The 16,142-nt window shown below is 40.8% G+C and overlaps 2 protein-coding genes across 2 annotated transcripts in view; one reads left to right on the top strand and one right to left on the bottom strand.

Moving 5' to 3' along the window:
• Positions 1–16,142, bottom strand: part of LOC104965422 (synaptic vesicle glycoprotein 2C-like) — a 34,187-nt gene that overhangs the window by 10,967 nt on the left and 7,078 nt on the right. The window lies entirely within an intron of this gene.
• LOC104965006 (kinesin-like protein KIF11) lies at positions 223–4,679 on the top strand. The gene is made up of 8 exons (XM_010793944.1): positions 223–548; positions 758–847; positions 1,720–1,849; positions 2,239–2,336; positions 2,467–2,545; positions 2,875–3,060; positions 4,333–4,465; positions 4,590–4,679. Exons 2-7 carry the CDS (start codon positions 774–776, stop codon positions 4,348–4,350), a joined length of 585 nt encoding a protein of 194 aa, XP_010792246.1. The 5' UTR covers positions 223–548; positions 758–773; the 3' UTR covers positions 4,351–4,465; positions 4,590–4,679.

Genomic DNA, 16,142 nt, shown 5'->3' with positions numbered 1-16,142 from the left:
CCGTTCAGAAAACAAGCATTATAAAAGGTTTTTCGCCTGCCGTCTTGTCTGCAGACTTGTCAAGCATTAATTCATGGTTTTTACTAACCGGTATCAGTATGTTGTTACTTCGGCATCATTTAGAAATGTGTATTACAATTTAATCACTGTAAAATATGTTCATTTTGTTGTAGTTGTAGCTCCCTAGCCAGCGCGTCTTGTTTGAATGATGCAAGTAAAGTTTAAACACAGCCGGCAGCTGCGGTGAAACTCGAGCGTTAGCGAAGCGAATATTCGCATCGCGTCCGGTGTAACTTCCCGTGATGCTCCGCGCCAAAGTGGTTTCCTTGCGACCAATGGTGTCGTGTTTTTGACCGTTACTATCCTCTTATTGGTTCAGCAACATTTAAAAGTATTGTTTGAAATACTTTTCTTGTCGGAGGTAACAGAGCGCCAGAGAGGACAGAGAAAGAGTTGTCAGAGAACAAGACGTTGGATTCATAATAAACACAAATCATATTTCCTGGGGATAAAGCGGATTATTCATAAAAGGAGAGGAAGATAAGCCGGTGAGTTGCTATGGAGTAAAGGCAATTTGAAATGAGCTACCTAGCATGCTATTTTCCACTTAGCTAACCGCTTCAGACTTGAAATAGTAATCTGTGTTTTTTGCTCCGCAACTATCATGTTTTTAAAGGTTTAATATCGTCTCTGCATTGTTGAATTGTTTGTATGTTCATTTAAGGTGTGTAACTGTTACTTTCAAACCTATTTTTAGAGAAAAGAGTGCCATCATGGCTTCACACAACTCGAGCGGATTGAAACGGGATGAGAAGGGGAGTAACATCCAGGTCGTAGTCAGATGCAGGTATGGACAGAAAACCAGGGGTGAATGAAGTGTTTAGACCTTTTTTAATCGAGCTAAAATAAGCAGTATTATGGTGTAAAATAAAAACAAAGAAGTGCATGTTCCCAGCTCAACTTCCTCTTTATGTGACACTGTGATACAAGAGATAAATGTGCTTTGTTCATACCAAATTAAGCAGAAATATTGACAAATGATTACGGCACTGTCCATAGATTAATTTCGATAAACTGCAAATATATACAGATCAAAAGTAGAAAGATGTGTTCTTTTTAAAAGCTGTATAGAACATTATTATATACATTGAAGTTTGCACTTGTTTTTTCAATTGAAACTCAAATGATACGGAAAGACAAAACAATATTTTTCCTATGCATTGTCAAATTGGAGAGTTGAAATACCTTTTTCCTCAAAGCTTTTTAATCTTAGACCGTTATCTTTAAATGCTTGGATTACATAACATTGCATTTAGCTGACGCTTTTGTCCAAAGCGACTCACAATAAGTGCAATAAACCAAAAAGATTCAAACTAGGAACAACAAGAAAAGTGCTGACATTTACTTCCAACTGGTGAATATGGTTTTTTTGGTCTTCCATCCATCAAATGTGAACAGTGTGGACTAAAATGACCTCGCAGCATTTCAAGTCTAATTTTCAACCATTTTTAGGAGGTTTAAAAAGAAAGGTATTCATAACATTTTGCTGCATTACCTACTTCTCCTACCCTTTATGCATAAAGTACATATTATTGTATGTATTTAGCTGTGTGTTGATAACTTCACCTGCATACATTCCACCTGATAATGTCCCTAAACCCACATTAGATTTATCGTTGAGATGTTGTTCAGAGAAGTCACTTTGTGTTATTTTGTCAGACCCTTTAACACAGTGGAGCGAAAGTCCTCCTACGGGGTGATGGACTGCGACTCCAACAGGAAGGAAGTGGTCGTGAAGACAGGAGGAATGAACGACAAGGCGTCACGAAAAACTTACACTTTTGACATGGTGAGTGGACGCATTACTCGCTACAGGGTGTACTTTGAGGGTTTGTGGCTCTGCAGACCGTTCAAATACAGAAAAACCTTCATAACACACAAGGGGACGGGTAAGAACCGGAAAAACATGACATGGGCCCTTTAAAATTAAATTAGATAGCCTTTTTCTTAACAAGCCGACTTTCTTTATTAAATATTACTCAGCACTGCGTTCCGCCATTCATGTTATTTGCCGACACATGTTTAATCAACATTCATGTACATTAAAAACAGACATCGCCCGTCTGTCGCTCCAGATGATGAACGTAATGGAGATTTTATTTGAGATGTTTACTGGAGCTTAATTTCCCCTTTTCATCTGTTAATACAAAATATATATATAATGACCTTTCTCTTCAGGTTTTTGGTCCAGCAGCAAAGCAGATTGACGTCTACAGGAGCGTCGTTTTCCCCATCCTGGATGAAGTCATTATGGGATACAACTGCACTGTTTTTGCGTGAGTAACTTTTATTTTAAAATCTATAAAAGTCTTCGTTTCTGTTTTGAGCTGCACTGTAATTATGTGTTCAATTGCATTATTGTTATAGAAAATAAATGAAACCGTGTGTTTGTGCTGTGTTGTTCAGTTACGGGCAGACAGGTACAGGAAAGACGTTCACTATGGAGGGAGAGAGGACTCCAGACGAGCAGTTCACCTGGGAGGAGGTGAGGCAGGAGCACATACAACGTGTTTATCTTTGTGTTTGCATAATCAAATCCACACCTTCTGTATGGAGTGGTGTAGGAATGAGTCAGCAGCTAGCACTTCCTCTTTCCTCGCCTGGAGGTCATGTGTTTGTGGTTAGAAGTCTGAAATAAGGTCTATGGTTACCACAAGCTGTTGTTGTTTGTGATGTTATCAAAATACGTCAGCTTTGGAAGGCGCCTCTAAATAGAATGAATTATTATTATTATTATTACTTCAAGGTCGGTACTGTTCATCATCCCTGCATGCCACTTCTATAAACTGATAAAACCATTGTTTCTGATTTTAGGACCCTCTGGCCGGCGTCATCCCCAGAACGCTGCACCAGATCTTCGAGAAGCTTTCGGAGAACGGCACAGAGTTCTCCGTCAAAGTGTCTCTGCTGGAGATCTACAACGAGGAGCTGTTCGACCTGCTGAGCACCGGGGACGACGTCACCGAGCGGCTGCAGCTCTTCGACGACCCGCGGAACAAGGTAACATATTAAATATAGAAATGTAAACAATTTTGACTAATCCATGTGTATGTATGGATGTCTTTTTTTCCTTAAATGCACTTTTAAGCCTGGGAAACCTTTTTTTAATCCATTCCACACTCTATAAAACCATCTGCTATTGGTATAGCCTATCTGCAGTATGTACTAGATTTGTACGAGTATATGTATATAACAATGTTCCTGATAAATAATCGTGTGTATGAGGCTCACAGGCAGTGAATGTAGGGGATTACTTTAGTCGTTGTTATTGTTTGTTTGTGTTCTGACTTGGGGCTGCACGATATTGGAAAAAACTGACATTGCGATTTTCTTCCCCTGCGATATATTTTTCGATATGAAAAAATACAGGAATTGAAGAAAAGACAGTTGTTGTTTTTTTTGGTCCGCAAACCATCCTTTCTTGAACTTTAATGCTTTACAATTGGTATTTTTCTAACTATATTTAACCGGATGAAGGATTTTAGTCACGGGACGTCTGGATCTTAAGTTATCAGAGCAACAAGCTGAGCTAGCTCGGTTAGCAGCGCCGAACTGGAGAAACACATGAAACTACTTTATTCAGTGTTTTTACCTTTGATCACCGGGTCCGTTTGCTTTGGAGATTTGATTGTGATTGGTGGGTTGCTGTGCATGCAGAGCCTAGGGCTGCTCAATTAATTAATTGATTTTGGCTTGCAACGGGAAAAAATGTGATTGTTTATTTAGTTGAATTATAATTAAAGTTCAGGGTAATCAACTGTTAAAAACATACTTTTCACATTTTTTTTTTTCTGTAAATGGATGTTTTCAAAGTAAATGGATAATCGTTTTTAATAATTGACATCGATTATTGACCCAAATAATCGAGATTATGATTTTTGCCATAATCGAGCCGCCCTAAGCAGAGCCTGCATGCCACTCACTCAAGTAACCCTGAACATGAGCAGAATAATTGTAACATGAACGGGTTGAAGTTAATGGCCCTACTTAATATCGCATCTTAAAAATCGCACGGCCCTGCGATGTGGACTAACGGCGCATCGCCATGTCAGCGGAGTTATCGTCAGACGCGATATATCGTGCAGCCCTAGCTGCATTCTTTCGTTCCTCTTTGTACATAGCAATCCAGTTACAGAGCATGTCTTCATTTGTAATGCCTATATTTTGGCTTTCTTCGAAAGAACTGTTTACGATTGCCATCAGATTGATTAAAAAACAGCATGGTTCCTGCTAAATCAATGTTCTGTGACCGCATCGTCAGTGGCGTTCCAGCGCGGCGTGGTGGTGTAAGGGTCTGGAGGAGGTGACGGTTCACAACAACAGACGAAGTGTTATCAGATCTGGAGAGAGGGTCAGCCAAGAGGAGGACGGCCTGCCCCCCACGCTCATCGAACGCTTACTCCAGGTAATAACAGAGAGAGACACTCGTACAACCATACCACAGACATTTTTGTAATAAACAGTATATACCAAACTTTAGTTGCCTTGGAAGAATTGTTTACCTTTCCCCCCCTTGTGGGTCTGCTCAGCGCTCCCACTCGGTGTTCCTCGGTCACCATTCACATGAGGAGAGCACTATGGATGCGGAGAGGAGCTGGTGATTATGATCGGAAAGCTCATCTTGGAAAGATACCTTCGTCTTTTAAAAATGGCAGTGTAAAAGTCCATGTATCTCTTGTGAGATTTCTAAGGATAAACACCCAGCTTGTGAAGTAGGGGCTGTCCCGAATACGCATTTTTAGGGCTCCGATATTCGGTAGTAATCAGCATGGAATATTCGCCCGCCGCAGGGGGGGGGGGAAAATGCGTAGAATCGCAGCGAACCGCTTCCAACACGTGTGGGTTAGGGTTTATTAACGCATGTCATTTAGTTATTCACAGGATTGTTGTTTTTATGCTTTTTGGAATGATACAACAATTTGGTTCTTTGCAAATTGAAAAGGAGTTGCACTGGTTTGTTAATTTCCGTTGCAGTTATATATTGTCTTAAGGTAATTTGGCTTGGCTTCTATTTCTTGGTTTGCACATGCTTTTATTTTTGAAGGAGAGTTAAGCGCTGTTGACAGGAAGTGTTGTTCTATGGAAACAGATTGTGACGGAGATTAACGGAGAAAAGTCATACCTACATTATAAGAGACGTAGAAAGTAAAGACATAACGTTTAAGGTTACCGTACTTATTATATTAGATACCCTTCCCCTTTTTTAAATGTCTACCTAAGTTATTCGTCCTCTATTCGCTCCCTCCTCAGCAGGTGGATCCGCCGGCAGTGAAACATCGGGCGTTCAGGAGCGGTGGATAAACGAGCATCGAGAGGCGGGGAAACATTAACCAATCCCGCTGACGGCTCGCCGCTGTAATCACGGCCTGGTCGAGAAACGCCCCCCATCCCCCTACAGGTAAGACACTCGACCAATCAGGAGATTGGAGGAAAGGATACCCGTTTTTTGCAAATGAAACCCGTCTCATGCAGGCTCGACATTATATCACTTTCACCTTGCCCGCTCGGGCCCTAAAAAATTGCTTAAAAAAAAATGGTGTCCTGTGGTATTGGTATTTTGACTAGCAATTTAGTTAAATTGTTTCGGTTATAACCTACAAATACGTTCCGTGAGGCGGTTGTCGTTGTGGGTGAAAACGCAAACAGCTGTTGCCTGCGGAGCGCAGCCGCGAGCAGGCCCTCCCGTTAGGCGCGTTCCTTCACTACAGACTATCGCGCCACCCCTAACCATTCCGCCAAAATGTTTTTAATACCACGTAACCGGCCAGCGTCGGGAAAATAAACAATTTCAAATAAAGAAAGTCACCGGAGAGTAAAGAAGAGTGACAGGGAGTATGAGAAGAAGAGGGATAGAACGTTTCAGCCAGCTTGATCGATGGAGTGGCTCCTAGTGGTGCAGTGAGCGCGTCCTAAAACCCTTATTAATCTATTGAGTTAGATTTATTCTTCGAAAATTATAAAAGTAGGTGTAGACATTGTGGAGATTTTAACCGGCTGAACAAAACGTGCATTTATCAAACAGGTTTTGTTTTCCACAGACCTTTTTCGCAGCTTTTTCCAAAACCCTGAGGAGAAATCCCATTGGCTTTGTCCGAGGAACAGCAGCTTACTTCCCTGGTGTTAGGACCGTCCTGCACCTCTCCAATATGATGCCAAAATAAAGAAGGGTCTTCTGTCGCCTGTATATCAAATGCCGACCTATGACACCAAGTGGAAGAGTAGAAAATATAAAGGTATCGGTGAAATGTCCAGCAGTTTAGGATAATGAAGGTTCTAATCAATCAATTACATAGGCCATTACATGATCTTAACCCCTAATGACAGGAGGCAGAAAGCTATACAAATAATAAATCATAATAATAGCAGACATTTTTAACCAAATGACACAATATGATTGTTAATAAAACCAAATATGAACAATTGAGGAAAATGCAGGAAGAACTGATGATTTCCAATATGTTGGAATAATGTAGTTAGTGCATAAATTAGGCTACTATTGCAAACAATTATGTTAATCTCTCATTATAGTACGTTTTTTTTTTTTTTTGGTGGCGAATGCTCCGGGCCAGTTGTTACAATGGTGGGGCCAGTGATAACGACATTCCACCCCGGCCCGGAGGGCCCCTGTCCATGTCCCCTCCCATGAATGAACTTTTTTAATTTATTCAACTATTTCAACAATTAGACAGTTTATACATCCTTAAACAAACAAAGTATAGAGGAAGAATGCATATCTATTGTTAGTCATACCAGTTGCAGGATAAAGAAAAAAAAAAATTCTGTTAATTAAATACCACACAGATAAATAAAGGAAAACACAGACACCGATCACCGCAGGTCAACAATACAACTCGATCAGAAGAGCAATAAGACCCTATAGGCAAAACACAGGAGATCCGGCTGCTTGCTCAAGGGCACCACAGCAGGGCAGGAGGTGAACTCGGACCCCTCCAAGTAGCAGTCTCACTCCGATTTTTAAGTTCTGGCGGAGACTTGAACCGGCCGACACCTACAGCCCCAGTCCAAGCCCCTAACGTACTGAGCCACTGCCGCACAATTAGTGTTTATAGTTATTAATTATCATTTTTGTGATTAGTTGTAAATTAGATAAAATGATCCTGCTGGTTCCCCATAGAGCCTAAGCTGACCCGCATGCCTGCAGGATTCTCGGAGGACGAACAAACTCCCAATCATCGTCCACACGTGTCGCGCCTCTCCAGCACCTGGAGGCGTCCTGTCGATCCTGTGCACCCCTGCTTTGAGATGGATACTTTTGGATTCTGTGGATGTTCATTGTTCTTGTACTCTTGTCTCTGGCCTTCCTGTGCAGAGACTCTGAGCAACGCTGGAGTACGCCAGCAGAGCCAAAACATCATGAACAAACCGAGGTCAACCAGAAACCACCAAGAAGACAGCTCATCAAGGTAAATTTCATAATAAATGGCTGGAAATTACAGCAGAGATCTAAGAGTCAGTAATTAATTTAAATAAAATATATAGCAACAATCAAGAGTTTTGCAAATAAGTAAAAGATTTTAAAAATCATCCTAAAAGATACTTGGACGCAAGTGAAAGCCATAGAAGTGGTTGTGTAGAAAACCGGGTTAACAAAACACATTTGAAAATCAATCAAATGAACGTTTTTAGGCAGTTTGCAGTGATAGAAGATTAGGGTGCAACAACTAATCAATAAAAGAGATGACCAAAGATTAGTTTTGCCAACTAAGTTCAGTCGTCGGTTTTAATCGATTAGGTTGTTATATGCAATGTATTTATTGCTACAAAAACATTTTATCGAGCTTAGTGTCGCCCAACCCGTTTTCTAACATGCAAAAACACAAAAAAATGCGTCTATGGGTGGTATTTTTTAGATTTTCGACTTTCCCAATCCAGACGAAGAGATCTCTCTCCTCCCCTCTGTGTGCAAGGGGCGGGGCAGTTTAAACACACGCCAGCTGCACCGTTCATGGCAGCAACACAGAACACCAGAACACGATCCAGGGTGTGGTTACATTTTACACCCTCTCGATGTAGACAATCCTCGCTACCAATAAGTGCAATAGAGTTTAGCATGGTGAGGCGGTAACACGAGCATTTGTCAATTAGCAAAAGTGCACCACATTCAGACGGAGGAATGCACCGTGTTGGACTGTCTTCTAGAAAAGGCCTCTGTAAGCCCCGTCCACGAGGTAATGTGGTTCCACGTCAGGTGTTATGTAGCAGCAGCAACACACGGATTAAACTTCAATGATACATAACATGGGTTAATGATTAGAGGTAACTGGTTTTTAATGTTTGTTAAAGTCACATTATTTAATAACGATTTGTAAAACCACTGTTGTTCTTTTGAATGCGAAATAGTTAAATATTTAATTGTAATAAAAACACAATGTTCATTCTTGTTCCACATTTGTTAAATTTAATAATATATGTATTTTTGATCAGTATTCACTTATTGTCTTCATTGTTAGTTTCCACATGGCTTAAAACAACCTCAAGGCTAATCAAAAGCGATGGCTAACAAAACGTTTGAGAAAAATTGGTGCAAGGCATGACAGTACAATAAGTCTGAATAGTCGATAATCGTGTTCATTATCGCGATAGACTTCCATCGATTATCAAACGGGTGCAAGATTTTGGAAACATCTAATTTGTGATTTTTCTGACAAATATTGCGATTCGAATTGCGATATTGTTTTTAAGCGACCAAACGGAAGTTTATTGTAAAAGAATTGTAAAATGCGGAAATGGTAAAATGCGCCAATCGTCCTGGCTGAAGGAAAAAATAAAATCGCTCAACGTGCTCACGTCTCTAGCACCGCAGCCCGAGCTACGAGTGAAAGAACTAAACTTACATGGAACTTCCGTTGGGTTGCTTTAAAGTCCAGCTTTCAGTTTCAGATCACCCTGTAATAGAAACACTGTGATGACATTACTAAACCTGACTCAGACGTTTGTTTCACCAAACCATCTAGGAGAGGCTCCATTTGGAAGCCATTGAAAGGGCAGGCACTGTTCAAAAATACTCTGGCAGGTGATTTGGATCAATTTGTCCTATCACCTTCTATCATGGGCCCAACTTCTGATTGGTTAAAAAAATGCTGGTACATGTGAGCACAGCACTTCTGAATTGGGTGATGACTGACACACAAGAAGAACAAAAAAAAATGGTTAAAAAAAAAGAACAGGCTTTGATTTGATAATCGCAGTCATTTAACAATCGATAATCGGTTCAGCCCTATGTATCAAATTAGTCAGTTTGTTGCAGCCCTAATAGAAAGATTGTTTCTTATTGCAATATCTCACTCTTCTCAGCCACAATTTGACTTTTTTTCTCTCAGAATTTCCAGAAATGGGTCTTGGATGGTACTATTTTAAAGTTTAATTAAACAGCTTTTTGAAGGGGAGATAANGCAGGCCTGCGTAATTGCGATCAACAGGCTTGTTTGAGACGCGTTGCGGCTCGCCTCGAAAGTAGACGAGAATAGCCGATCGCAGCCGGGGGAGGTCTCTGAGACCTCCCCCGGCTGCGATCGGCTATTCTCGTCTACTTTCGAGGCGAGCCGCAACGCGTCTCAAACAAGCCTGTTGATCGCAATTACGCAGGCCTGCGCAGGTCTTGCTTGTCTCAAACAAGCCTAGTTTGTTCAAGCGCTTATTACGACCTATAACCACGTTTTAAAGTTTTCGACCTCTAGTGCTCCCGTTGATTGCAAACGTTACAGAGGGTCGTTTATTCACAAATAACCCTCTCTGGAAAATCCTAAATTGTAGGATAGTTTGTCCATTAAAATGCTTTTTGATTAGATTTCTAGCGAGAAGTGTATATTGTACTTTTAGAATCCACGTCAAGTGGATGTGTAGGTTCTATAGTTTGATAGATATTACGAAGATGATTTGAGGTTTCGCCAGGAGAACGTGTATATGTGGCAGCTTCCATGTAAAGTTAGCGTCAACCCTCACGGGGTGAAAACAGTATTTCCGGTCTCGAAGTTTTCATAATAAAACCNGTGCATGCCCCGGACCCCCATTAAAATGTTTTTGATTAGATTTCTAGCGAGACGTGTATATTGTACTTTTATAATCCATGTCCAGTGGATGTGTAGGATCTACAGCTTGATAGATATTACGAAGATGATTCAACTCACATGTTTATCATTACTTTGAGAAAAAAGATTATTAATTTTCCCCTTGTAGAATTGTAGTTATGGTCATTTGTTCAGGAAATGTCACTTTCGAGCCTGAGACCTGAAAAACAGTGATGGGGTTCAACAGGTTAACTAAACTAAAGGAGATATTGTGTTTGTTTTCTTTGGCGTTAAATTGCTGCTGTTGTGCAGACACCCCATAGCTGCCTTGTTAACACCAGGGAGCAGCTAATCGCGCTAAGCAAGCTAGCAGCTAGCACGGTGTTCGGAACAACAACTGAAATGTGAGGGGAAATCACAGAGAATGCTGGGTAAACAAAGAGACAAAGGAGGAGAGCTTGGTCCAGATTTATGGAGAAAAAGGAGGTATAAGCTGTGTCTCCCCGCTCTGGGCAATGAAGATCCTTGGCTAATAATGGTCAAGCTAACGATATTAGCTAGGAGTCAGACGGAATAGAGTGGAGTTTAATGTGCTTTAAGGGAACATGGCTGCACCAGGATATATCATAATGTTTCCATAAATGGCTACTGTCCCAAAACAATGATTTCTCCCAGGGACTAAAAGTATTTTTGATTGATTGATTGATTAGTAAATACAAATTAATTTTGATAAAGAGTAGCTGATATATAATACTACAACTATAATCAGTTGTTGCTTTTGTATGTGTGAGTGTCTGCCCTCTGTGTGTGTGCTGTGCAGAGTGAGAGTAAACACATCTGTAGTTTTATTTATCTTTATGCCAGCATGTATGTCTGAGTATGTGTGCCCGGGTGTGTTTGTATGAGATTATGATAGAGTGACTGAGTGTGTGTCCCATCCCACCTGCCTTCAGCCGTGTTCTGGATCAAACTTTCCATCTGCTCACTCCTGTCCTGCTGTGTCCTGCAGCAGGTACTCTCCCTTACACACACACATTACACACGCTTTTTCCACTACTGCCTGCAACACACCGTGAGATGCACACATTCTCCCAAACAACAATACACACCACACACACACAAACACGTCAATCAACCATCCCACTCCATGCAGAGTGACAGTCGCAGGGCTGCATCTAGCCAGAGGGCCCAAAGACAGGCCTGGGTGGACATAAAAACACACACACACACACACACACGCACGCACGCACGCACGCACGCACGCACGCACGCACGCACACACACACACACACACACACAAACTACCAGTATCCTATCCTGATGTCCCCCAGGAGTGACTCAGATTAAACTAGCCTATCTCAAGGCTCTAGGGATGAAGAGCCCTGCCTCCACAGAAATACAGATAGGACTTCTTGGATGCTCTATGACGTCAAGCCTGAGCTCAAGTTATCTGTCAGTCTTCATTTCATTGCAGCAAGATGAACCGTTCCATTAGCCAACCAATACAATGGTGTAAAAGAGGATCAAATGGATTTAAAGTAACATCATACGCTTAATGTAAATAAGGTATTTATTTGAGACAGGTTGAGATGGAATGAGCGCACCAGAATGGGCATATGTTTTGTAACCAAGGAAAGTCACAGGAAAGCCAAAAAAGTTGAGAACAGGTAAAACTGTTGTCATTGTTATGTTGGATAATTGAAATAAATTGAACAAAATGACGTTCTTGCCTGGACTTGACTTACCGCTACATATAATTACATCTTGTGAGGTGTAGGTTGACCTGTCACTGTCTTGTCATGGTGGACAATGACGTCAATCTATCATTTTATATTCGATTGAGCTACTCTGTCAAAGTAGAATAACTAAATACAAATATGAACCTCAAAATTAGCATGCTAGGCCCCCTTTTAATGTTAGGCTATTGATGTGTTTCACTTTTTTATTCTAAAGTTCAATCAATAGAGTAAGTACTCTTTCTAATTACACTTCTGCTTGGTTTGGATACGGTGTAAACGGCGTAGTGCTTCTTTCAACGTTTCAAAACGTCCCCATTTTTCTTTTCTGTGCCGAGGTTTGGTTCAGGAATTACATTTTCCCACTTTTAAATGCCATGCCTTATCCTCCACACCTGAAATATTTACTGTCAAAGGAGGACAAGGAGGGATTTTCCATCTCCTCCTTATCATACCCTCAGGAAACAGACCACCACTCTTTGAGTAAGCAAGAAACATCAAAGAGACTTGGACCATCATCCCACTCTCCCTGAGGCTCGTGCCACTGTGGCCAATGGGCCGAGGAAAGCACAGCGCACTATGGGGTCAGATGTACCCTAGGGAAAAAAGCTCATCAGAAGACAGAGTTCAATGAAGCAGTGAGTGTGTGGTAGTGGATGCTCATAAACAATGGCTGGCAGTAGAAGTGCATTCATTTCAAACTACTGTATGCTTACACCCTGCAGCTTCAGGCCCATGATGAGATCCATAAACAAGGGTGCATGTTGAGTATATCGTAACAGGGAGATGTAATGATGGGTGTAGATTGTTTCATCTCCTACGTTGTGAGTAAATATGTTAGCTGTTATATTTAAATAAAAGCTGTTAACATTCATGTAAATGTGTCAATGTGTGTTGTAGTTTTGTTGTGCATGGCTGACAGCCAATAAAATATAAGGTTAAAGTTCATGTGCATGTATAAATAAAGTCACGCCTCTAATGGGAGTGTTTTTATAACACTTGATCATTTATCTGGGTGCTAACAGCAAGGAACGTTGAACCAGGGGGGAATGATGCAGCTGGTTTCAAATGTTATGTACCCGATGTTAATTAACTCTCTCCAGCCAGAACCGGCAGTAAAGTAACCCAGTCTGCATTAACCTATGACTGAATGTGGGTGATTACAGTTTTTGCTGTCCAGAGCTTTCACGGAGCTATGAAAAGTCCCTTCACTTCATGAAACTCCTGCAGCATGTGAAGGCAGAAAGAACGATAAGCCTGCAGCCTCTGACATGTGCAACGTCAGCGTACAGAGCGCTCAGCCGGCCACTACCTTCATTAGATCTGCTAAAAACAAAAGCTGCTACAGTATAACCACTCCGAACCATGGCATATCATAGCCTCTTCCGACTTCAAAAGTTACGTTTTACTCGCCGTGAATTTCACTTCTCCGGGCTGACCAACAGATTCACACAGAGTTAGTTCAGAGACCTCGTTTATTCTGACATCTCACATTCACACACATTGACAACCATTACGCTAATTTCTCCTGCGAGGGACAACATCTTGGATTGGCAGGCCTGGCCCCTCTTGTTGCAAAGTATAGTGTTCATTGACAACTTTGGACTTGAGGACCTTAAAAACACAGCATTAGTACGGCCCCTTATGTAAACTGCAAATTCAATTTTCCCCAAAAATAGAGTGTGTGATGTTCCAGTGCGCCAAGGCAGAATTACACATGGAAATGTAAGAGCCCCCCAGCACACTGTCACAACTGTCACTTAATCTAAACTGACTCCTGTCAGTGTGCAACTTGAAGGACGATGTTAAGTTAAATTAAAAAAAACATAGAAATTCCTGCTTGCCGTCGTCAGCCGCCAGAGACTTCCTGCCGTTCTGTGATTCCCCAAAACACACAGATGCCTAGTCCGCACCTGGCTAGGTCCCTTTCAGGTTGGGATGGAGGCAGTTTAGTTGCATGTTTCAAGAGAGCAATGGCACAAATGGTCTCGTAACAGCCCGACACATTTGATGGTCCATGTAGAAATCAAGGGGTCCCACTTTAAATATAATTTAGGACAGAAACATTTAACCAGAGTCTTGTCTGATTATTGATTTTATTTATCTTGTCGGACTAATGAAAAAAGCTTTCAGAAAGTGCAAATGGGTAACTGGTGGGACTGCCACCTAATGGGCAGAGACATGTCATAAATTACTCTCTCACACACATTAAAAAGGAATAGCTGTAATTCATGAAGAGACATATAATACCATAGCTGTTGTGAAATGAGTTTATAAGTAAATTATACAAAATTAGGCTTTCAATTCTAATCTATCCAACTAAAACACTCTAAATTGACTTTGAAGTACATTTTCACAATGGAAGCTTGGGTATAACTAAATTACAGAGCTCACCTAGACTCAGTATTGTATAATAATTTAATTCAAGTATGTCACATCAGCAGCTTCATTATTTATATTTCTCTTTCTCTCTATAAAGGAAGAAACCATTAACACGATTAGTTGTGTTATGCAAATTACCTTTTTATGTGTAAAGGCAACATTTTTGTACATTTGTTTCTAAAATATGATAATTTAACACCAAAATGACGACGGAATCATGAGTCACTGAGAGTACCAGTGATGTGGTTTTGTCTGATTTTACACCATTCGATTATTGATAGCACTAACAAATTATTTATAATAATTTATAAACTAAAAGCAATGGAGGCTAAAAGCGGGATAATAAGATGGTCTTTGATTTTTCTACTTCCATTTTCTATTTAAAACAAAACCTCCTTACATCAACAGTCTGTGCTCCCATTCCTAGGTCAAACATTATCAAATCCCTTTTATTCAAACCTCGTCAAATGACCTTTTTAATCCTGATGGTACATTACCGTCATGACATCCTAACAAGGCACTCACGAGGCTACAAGTTCAAACCCCTTACCTCTGCATTCCCAACATCGGATCTTTACTTGAGAGTGAATTATGTAGCATTTCCACATAAAAGCATTCTGCTGTTTGTCCAAAGGGCAACCAATCTATATAAGAGATGCACAGAGAAAGAAATGTTTCCTGAATTTCTGTTGCACGTTTATTTTTAGCTCCATGTGCATCCCATGTGTTTATTACTGTACCAATATGTATCTACAATCTTTAAATATGTATTTATTTTATTTATTCTGTAACCTGGTGACGAAAGGGGAAATAAAGTCATTAGTGGACGGATGGAGAGATTAAGGGAGACTGTTCATTTAGAACACACCTCATTCATAGAGAGCAGTACCCTTGCTCTAGGGATCTAACATGTATACACATTCATACATGCTTTCATTTTCATGTCATTCTGTAAAATAAAGCATCTCTTATGGTGCGTTCACACCGGACGCGATGTGAATATTCGCTTCGCTCTAATCGCTGGAGTTTCACCTTTAACCTTTGTGTGCTGTTTGGGTCTTTGGGACCCGTTTTCAGTGTTAACTAAAATAAAATGTCTGCAATTTAATTATTTTAACCTGCTTTATTTGGAGGTGGACCTCACATCCTCTCGGGGGGTCCGGGGGCATGCACCTCCAGGAAGATTTGTTTTTAAATGTTGAAGTGAAATGCATCAATCTGGTGCACTTTGAGCACAGAATGAATTTATGGATACAGCTCTCAACACTCAGATGAAAGGGAGCTGTATNCTGCTTTGAATTTTTCCTTCTTTTGAGAACCCGCTCATATAGGAACGGCGCGGAGCAGAGATTCTGCCCCACTCGCGCATGCACGTGCACGGTTGTGGCATGCCCACCAAAACAGAAAGATATGGACACAAGATGTGTGCAAATGTATTTAGTTTCCAATCCATGTGAACATTATTTAAGTCGTGGGGGACCTAACCTCCTCTAGGGGGGTCCGGGTGCATGCTCCTCCAGGAAGATTTGTTTTTAAATGTTGAAGTTAAATGCATCAATCTGGTGCACTTTGAGCACAGAATGAATTTATGGATACAGCTCTCAACACTCAGATGAAAGGGAGCTGTATACTTATCTTTAGAATATGATCACAACCAATAACAAATCATTTCAACTTGTTTATTCTTATCCTATGTTACCTAGTTAGCATTCTTTCTTTTTATTTATGCATATTTTACAAATTACTCCCATTTCAAACAGTTTTTTGTTTCTTACTGTCCTATAGTACACATTGGAATGATTTCTTACTTTATTTTTTACAACTATATTAAATAGTTAAAGGTGTGCTCTCTCTCTCTCTCTCTCTCTCTCTCTCTCTCTCTCTCTCTCTCTCTCTCTCTCTCGGTCTCGGTCTCGCTCGCTCACAGAGGCTGTGT

The sequence above is a fragment of the Notothenia coriiceps genome, unplaced genomic scaffold (genome assembly GCF_000735185.1).
Source record: "Notothenia coriiceps isolate Sejong01 unplaced genomic scaffold, NC01 NC01_scaffold00037244, whole genome shotgun sequence".
Lineage (NCBI taxonomy): Eukaryota > Metazoa > Chordata > Actinopteri > Perciformes > Nototheniidae > Notothenia > Notothenia coriiceps.
The sequence above is the reverse complement of the archived record's forward strand: the minus strand, read 5'-3'. Positions and strand labels throughout refer to the sequence as shown.